Source organism: Convolutriloba macropyga, chromosome 13 (genome assembly GCF_964194025.1).
Source record: "Convolutriloba macropyga chromosome 13, txConMacr16.3, whole genome shotgun sequence".
NCBI lineage: Eukaryota > Metazoa > Xenacoelomorpha > Acoela > Convolutidae > Convolutriloba > Convolutriloba macropyga.
Genome location: NC_134480.1, coordinates 39048853 through 39057472, shown reverse-complemented (window position 1 = coordinate 39057472; position 8620 = coordinate 39048853). Strand labels below are relative to the sequence as shown.

At 36.5% G+C, this 8620-nt stretch overlaps 1 protein-coding gene across 1 annotated transcript in view; it reads left to right on the top strand.

Annotated features, from left to right (window-relative positions):
* The first annotated feature begins 3368 nt into the window (after positions 1–3368).
* LOC142352047 (glutamate receptor 3-like) overlaps positions 3369–8620 on the top strand; it is an 80292-nt gene continuing 75040 nt past the window's right edge. The window contains exon 1 of the mRNA XM_075404394.1: positions 3369–4421. Within this exon, the coding sequence (XP_075260509.1) occupies positions 4259–4421 (163 nt within the window). The 5' untranslated portion in view covers positions 3369–4258. The remainder of the gene's footprint in view (positions 4422–8620) is intronic.

The following is an 8620-nucleotide window of genomic DNA, read 5'->3' as shown; positions in this document are numbered from 1 at the left end:
CACCTTGATTTTTATGTAGCAAGGCTCTGAACCAAGATTTAAATTCTCTGCCAGCGGGTTTAGAATGTGGTAAAAAGTCAGTTTCCACTGAGTACGGATAATACAACACATTGGATCAATTAAAAAACGTTTCACATAATGGAGACAAATCTTCAGTTATGACAGTTTTGATGTCAATTTAGAAAATGCTAATTTTGTATTAATTATCGATGAAATATCGGAAACTAATTACATTCTCGCGGCATATTCTAAAACCTTGAAAAATTTTGATAACCAACACTAACGTACCTGAATGAAATATAAGCAGTAAATACCCGAATTCTAAATTAGAACAAAATTGCTGCGCCGTAAGCGTTCAATTCTCAGTTTTCCATAATTTTACCAAAGTACGGTGAACAGACAAAACATTGCTGAACAAAACAGTCACGAATAGCAAACTATTCACACACGAAACAGTCTCCGACAAAATAGTCCCAACTCAACATAGTATTGAAAATATGCGCATCAATTTACAGCAAAACTCTTCAAGCTATTCTAAAGATTGCATGCCATTGAACAAATATTAGGTCAATTACAACATGCCAAAATATTTGTTATGAACAAAGATTTTTATTTAATCTTAATTCAAATCAAATTAATTAAAAATACCTTCAGAAGTTCAACTCGTAGATGATGCTTGTAAATTATTTGTAATTGATGCTCAGAATTGTTTCAATTTAGACTCAGGAATATTTTGTAGGAGATGTAACGGCTGCTAACCTATCAAAGACAAAAAAACTTTACACCGCCCAGTTCGTTTCAGCGGTTTCAAATCTGTCGAGATATTGTGTTTTTGCAGTTAACTTTTGAGAATTGTATTATCCGCTGTACTCTAGATTATCGTTGCATTAGTTGATACTCAAAATTTTCAAACAACTATTCGTTCTGTTTTACTGAATAACAACTTTTTTGAGCTTCGATTAAGCAAAAATCCAAAACTTCAAAAAACCAATTAGTCTCAAATTAGAGGTTTTTCAATGATATCTGATCAACCACAAATGCTATTGAGATAAAATTTCACAGGGTTATCAACGTTGAATAGGCCTACTACCTGATATAAAAACAAACAACGCTTAGTAAACTGCGTTGGTGGAGTTACTTTTTCTTTTTTATATCAAATCTGAATACATGGAATGCAAAAACTTGGATACAACATTGCAAAAACTTCAATGTTGAATATTTCGGTAAATAAAGATTCAAACTTGATCAACTTTCGCAGTAGACAACACTGTCATACGAGTAATCAAACGAAAAAAGAAATGAAATCTATTTTTAAATGATCTTTGAGAATTAATGCAGCATTTTTATGCTCAGATTTGATTATTCTGAAATAGAGAAGGTCTTATAAAAAAGAACCTATGCCATAGCTATTTCGTCGTTGTATATGACTATTTTTTTCATCAATTTAATCTTTGAATTTTGGTTTTTGGCTTTTTGAAATCTCCATCTGCATCAATCATGTTTTTTATATAGTGTAAAGCTTCTCAGAAAGCTAGTAACATTTTTTGAAAAATCAATTGAACACAAGGTGTTTTTGTGAGAAATAAAACGACCCTCTAAAACTTCGTAAAGTTCTTACCAGACATTTTGCAACGTTTCTAGTCAAATTAGTGTGGTCAAACCAGTGTCCCTGCCTTTAAATAATAAGTGCGCTATTATTCGAAATTTGGCGACAAAGGACAAAAATATTGTGTATTACCAATTAATATATAAATTATTTTATCGCCTTAAGTTTCACTGTATTGACCTTTTTACATTAATTGACATGCCTTTTCTGGATTTAGAGAAGTAGAATGGACAAAATGTCAGCTTTATTTTGTCTAGTAATGTTTATTTTTGGTAGAAACGTGTTCAATTTCAACAATCAAAGCTTTAGAGAAGCAAGTTTTGAAGCAATTAGACGCGACACGCAAAAATAGCAAACGTATGACAAACTTTGTTGAACCGCAGCCAATTTCAAGCCATGGAGAAAAACAAACATTAGAATTAGCGTGAGATGTAATCATAAACCGTGGGTCATAAATCAAGGCAATTTTTCAACCGACTACGGAAATTACCTTTTGATGTCATTAATAACCGGTTATTCCAGAACCAAATTCACCTTGTAAGACTTTAGGGTAAAATTACATTCAACACTTTCTTATACATATAGCGCGGTTTCAAATTAGTTACTGAAATCATAAGCGTTTTTGCAATGTTATCAGATTTTTTAACATAGTTCAGTTGCGATTAGATATGGTGTGTGTGTGTGTGGGGGGGGGGGGGGGGCTTTTCAGATCTTCAGATCTCACCAATTGCTTTCAATAACCCTCAGCTTAACGTGTTTGTAATTAATTTTTACGTTTGTTTAATCGCCCTATTCGGTAGTAAATCAGCTCTGAATCACGATATTTCAATTCTATATTTTCACTGAGACCGTATTCTGATAATATCAACTTTAAAAATGTCTTTGTTCTTGGCTTTTCAAACCCACCAGGCGATTTTCGAATTCTGTGAAAGTTCAGGCCATATCATTTTCTAGACTGAGCTAACTATGAACAGCGCAAAAAAAACGCTGAACTGAACATGAACAGTAAAATATTAGTACTGCGATTAAGATGAATCAGTACTGACGTACTATGGAACTAGGGTCCGGACATGTATAAAAGTAGCAGTTTTGTTCACGTAGACTGTATTTTGCATTTGGTTATAATTAGGATAGACCGGATAAGATTTAAGTTGGTTATCCTTCTCAACTTTATCGAAACCATGTATTTTATGGCTTATGCGTAAAAAAGATGGAAAAAGATGGAAAAAGAGTAATTTAAAAGCAGCCCGAAAAGGCGTTGCTATTCATGCAAATTTTGACAGGGAATTTTTGGATATATAGCTAGCTAGTTTAGGTTTATCGTTGCTCATACTTATTTGTTTTTTATTGTTATCTAATCATAGTTGTTCTTTGTTTTTTGTTTTCACGCCACACAAAAGAAGGAATAATATATTTTTGTCACAATTCTGATTTGAAATATATCAATTATCAAGTCTTACCCTGTGGGGCTTTCTTGCCTATGTTACAAATCAATGTTTAACCTTATTTACTTTTCACACTTGATCAAATTATCATTTTTTGTTTTCTTTCCCTTACCTGGTCAAAGTTGATGCGCTAATATTAGCTGTATATGCGTTTTGAACTATCAATTTTTTTTCGCTTCTCTAATACACGTATGTAGTTCTTTTTGCTTATTTTAGCAGCCAAAATAGTATTTCGCAGTTCCCTGTTATTGATTTTGTTTTAACAATTTATCTTCTGTGAATCAAAATAAAATATAACCGTCTTCTCTTTGTTCTCGTTCGCTTAAGGTGTGCGCTCGCCTTTTTTCAGTTTCTTCAGTTTTTTACAACCGCTAGAAAAGAAAACTTCGCACATATTTCAATAGCACTTTTTTCGCACTTATTCTTCGCGTTTTATACTGTTAATCTATTCTATATTTCTTAAAATGGCCGCAATATGGAAAAACGGCGTATTTGTTTGTTTTTTAGTCTCAGATAAAAGCCTTTGTAGTCTTCTTCAAGTTTTAAGATGCATTTCCGTGTAAATATCCATAGCTTTATAAATTGCAAATACTCGCACCTTTTCGCTTTAATTCATATTTAATTTAACAACCGTGGCTGCCCGCGCTATATAACTTTTTAATCAGCAAATTGGGGTTAAAACCAATACATCATAATATAACCATATACTATAACCAGCGGGACTGAACGTGTTATTACATTTTTCGAACTTGGTGAAAAAAAGCGGGCGAATTTTTCCAATTTACCCAAAAGCACTTTTTTGCGGTTTTCTTGGGTCGCTTTTGTATCTTGGGGAAGAAGTTATGTAATAAAATAATAATATAATAAAAGCCCCCCTTTTCACCCATTTTATTCCACCCCTTGTAGCTTAAAAGCAGCCTTTGTTCCCAAGTATTGACTATGTCGCTATAAATTAACCCCCGCTCTGAACCAAGTTAGTAATTTCTGGTAATGGCAACATATGTTAATTAAAATGTTGAACAAACTTGTCCGGCGTAATAACCTGAGGCGAAAAATTTATAACTTACCTTAGTTAATAGCAATTTGTGTTTGCACCTGAACTCTTTTTATATACGTAGCATTTTTATTTCCCCATTTTCTTATCCTCAAGACTGGGAAGATTGCTGTTTTTTCCACTCTGTTAGTTTCAAATTTTTAATCAAAAGTTATGGCTTCGGCGACTTGTTATCTCAACACCAGTTCATTCACACAGCACAAGTTGTTTTTTCACGTGGCATTGAATTTGATGACAATACTCCTGCTTGCTTCCCTGGTTTTCCATAGAAAAGCAGACGCTACCTCTGGGAATTCGTATTCGACGAAAAGCATAGGTAAGTTTTCAAGGTTATTTTAATTTCTGTATCGTGGCAACCGCGGTGTAGAATCTTGCGCATCGGATCGAGTTGTCGTTCGTCAAATATCGCCAAAAGCGTAGCCAGAATGGATTAAAAAAATTATTTCTACGTTAGTTCACTAAGTTTTAAGGGTGGAAACAATGGAAAAGGTGAAAGGTTGAACACAAGGTTACTCCTAATTTGTAAAATCTCTATTAGAGTCCGGAAGTCAATCTTTCAAAGTTCTTGCAAAAAGTCGTTAATCTTTCATAAATCGTCGATGAATGCTAACCTTGTGAACCGACTACAAATGTCGTAAGATCATGCACGCTTTTATTGATTAAACACAATCGAAAACGTCATAGCATAGCCAAGTACTTATTTTTAAGAATACAATTTTGCGCGTGTGCGGACATCAGTGACAAGAATGAAAAATATTTCAAACTTGCTTCAAGACCGGAAATATTCGTAACTTTTCAAGATGCCTAATTGGTGAAATTAGCAAAAACATTACGTCATCATTTTCAGTCACGCCCACCGTTTCTGTTGCCCACTTTAGCACCTGACCCAGGATTAATTTAGCTACAATCTACAGTCTGATACCAAACTTGTCAATTAGAAAGAAATCATAAAGATCAATAGATAATCAAATGCATATACGTTTCTCATAATCCTAATTGAGAACTGAAAAGACAAATAGCAGATTTGCTTCTCTCCATATGGTGGCTCAAAAAAGTCACAATAGGGTCTCGATTATCGGATATATAAAAAATTAAAAAAAAACAGTTTTAGGCAATTAGAACTCTTTGAAGTTTAATTTGTGATGAAATTGCTTTTTTTGTCCAAAGATAACACAACATAGTGTTTCGCTGGGTTAAGATTTTTTGCAAGCGGACTAAAAAGCGTTTTTGAATAAGTAGAAAGATTAATTTCTCAAAACGAGAGAATAACAAAAATGATATTTTACAGTAGAATTTAGAGATTTACAGATAAGATCTGATAATTAGATCAAGATGGTGATTTAATTTTGGAAATGAAAAAAAAGGCTCAAAAATCAGCTGTATATATACCCGTTATCGGTGCGAGAAGGTAAAGATACAAAACTAATCTTTACACCATGATTTAAAATGGGGATCGCAAGGGTTACCCAATATGGTTTGCTTTTGCAAAATTCCTAGGAATCAGTCGCAGGGGATACCGTAGATGGTATGCATTTACACTATTCTAAGTATTCGTTCACATTTCCGGTGGTATCATAATCATTCGATGCTTGATGAGAAGACTTTACAAAAAATAATCTCAATCTAAGATTAGTTATCTACATTCACCAATTTGAAATGAATATTGATTCAATTTGCTCCTGTATTGGTAATCTGGTAATTTAAACTTTCTTTCTATTAATTCTCACTAATTTCAAGACTATATTAACTGTTCCCGTCAAAACAGTTCTGAATCTTTCCATCTTTGATACGGGTAAAAATTTCGTGAAGATGTCGGCTCGCATTTTGCAAGTAGGAAAATAATCAATTGAAATATTCCCATCTTCCGTCTTGTCTCAAATGAAAGGAAATTTTGTCTCAACGTTTTTGCTCCTCTTGTACATGACTGGACTTCGTTACAATTTGATAAAACTCTGGTTGTCCTCTCCAAATGCTATTGGATGTTTCTGTTGGATGCCGAAATCCTCCAGAAGTTGTTTCAGATACAATGCTTCCTGAACTGCTGCCGCTGTGTCCTGATATTCTGCTTCTTATGAAGAAAGAGCAACTGTGGCTTGCCTCTTGACAACCCAGCTGAGTGCTGCGCCACGTCCGTTGAGCTTGAAATAATAGGCCGTCGTTGATTTTCTGTCGTTCACAACACCAGATCACTCTTGCATTACTTTTCCCCACCAAATCAAAACCAACTTCTTTTGTGTAGATAAGTTTAAAATTTTTGAACCCCGAAGATATCGCAAAAATTGTTTTCCGCATACCCAGTGTTGATTGGTGGGCGCATTCATTTGTCTGGACAGAACGTTGACTGTGAACATGATGGCTGGCCTCGTCTGTTTGGCCAGATACAGAAGTGTTCCAACTAAGTTTCTGTAGATCCTTTCGTCCACTTCTTCGTCTTTGTTCTGTGCTGTCTGAAGTTTCAAGTGCAAATCAATTTGAGTTCTTGAGGTTTTGCATTAATCCATTCGAAACTGCTCGAGCATTGTTTCTCTGTAGCGTTCTTGGACGACTGTCACTTTGCCCTCTTCTCGTCTAAATCGTGGACGCAGAAACCAGTACAGTCTCTCTCTGTCCTCCATATTAAATAACAAATCGAGTGCCTTCTTGACATCGAAGATAAATGGCATGCTTCTTGATGCTACTATGATGTCGTTAACCCAGACCAAGATGAAGGTGTGAACCTCTGTCTTTACTCTCGCGAACAAGCAGTGATCATTTCTGCTTCTAGTGAAGGTCTGTCTCAGTAGGAAGTTGTCCAGTTCCTTACCAGTTGTTAGCTGCCAGTTTCAAACCATAAATTGATTTATTCAGTCAACATACTAACTATCCTCCCTCTGATCTATGTATTACAAACTCTTGTGGCTGTTCCACATACACTTCTTCTTCCATTGTGAGTGCAGGAAAGCCGCCTTTACATCATACTGGTGCATCACATGGCCCTACTTTGTTGATAGTTGAAGTAGAATCCTGAATGTATCTGGCTTACATTTAGGCGCAAAAGTCAAAAAGCAGCCCAGTCCCTCCACTTGTTTGAAAATTTTCACCATATAGCGTTCATTGTATTTGTCGACTTGACCAGTGGGTCCCAATCACAGTTTGTAGACCCATTTGCCCTTTAAGACGTGTCTTTGTCTGTGGAAGGTCTCACTAGGTTCCAAGTTTCGTTGTCTTGCAGTGCCTTGACCTCATCTTTCATTGCCCAATGCATTGTCCCAGTCGTCACTTTGCTTGGCTTCGCAGACTGTTTTGAGTTCCACATAGTCATCGTCAGTCACAACAAGATGTGCTCTGAATTCTCTAAAAAATTGCGGAGTATTCCTTGTTCGTTTCACTTTTCTGCACTCTGCCCTGTCCAATTGTTCCAATGAATCTTCAAACAAACCAACTGTCTCTGACTATGAGAAGTCTTCTGTGTCACAGTCTTCCTATGAGACTCTCATTCTCCCTCTGAGACTCCCTCTTATTCCTGCTTCTAGTGATCATTCCTGCTTCTAGTGAAGGACTGTCTCAGTAGGAAGTTGTCCAGTTCCTTATACCAGTTGTTAGCTGCCTATTTCAAACCATAAATTGATTTATTCAGTCAACATACTAACTTTCCTCCATCTAGTCTATGTTTTACAAACTCTTGTGGCTGTTCCAGATACACTTCTTCCTTTTTGGTGAGTGTAGGAAAGCCGCCTTGGCATCATAATGGTGCATCACATGGCCCTACTTCGTTGATAGTTGAAGTAGAACCTTGAATGTATCTGGCTTACATTTAGGCGCAAAAGTCAAAAAGCAGCCCAGTCCTTCCACTTGTTTGAAACTTTTCACCATATAGCGTTCTTTGTATTTGTCGATTTGACCAGTGGGTCCCAATCACAGTTTGTAGACCTATTTGCCCTTTAAGACGTCTCTGTCTGTGGAAGGTCTCACTAGGTTCCTAGTCTCGTTGTCTTGCGATGCCTTGACCTCATCTTTCATTGCCCAGTGCATTGTCCCAGTCGTCACTTTGCATGGCTTCGTAGACTGTTCTGAGTTCCACAAAGTCATCGTCAGTCGCAACAAGATGTGCCCTGACTTCTCTAAAAAATTGCGGAGTTTTCCTTGTTCGTGTCCCATGTCTGGGCTCTGCCCTGTCCGATTGTTCAAATGCCTCTTCAAAGAAACCAATTGTCTCTGACTATGAGAAGTCTTCTGTGTCACTCTCTTCCTATTAGACTCTGAGACTCCTTCTGCGACTCCCTCTTATTGCAGTAGATTCTTCACCTAGTGCTGCTTCCTCAACATCCGAGGCATCTCGTCTCAAAGTTGTTTCTTGGGTGTTCATTCCACTCTCTGCGTCATGACACTCCTCTTTTTTGCATTAGATCTGCCCTTCTCCTCTTTGTTGCAACTGTCTTGATGACCACCATCTGGGTGTCAGATCCTCAGTTGCGCTGACCCCTCATATACTAGGTCGAGCGCCGTTGTGTTGTCAGGGATTGAGCCCACTTCTGA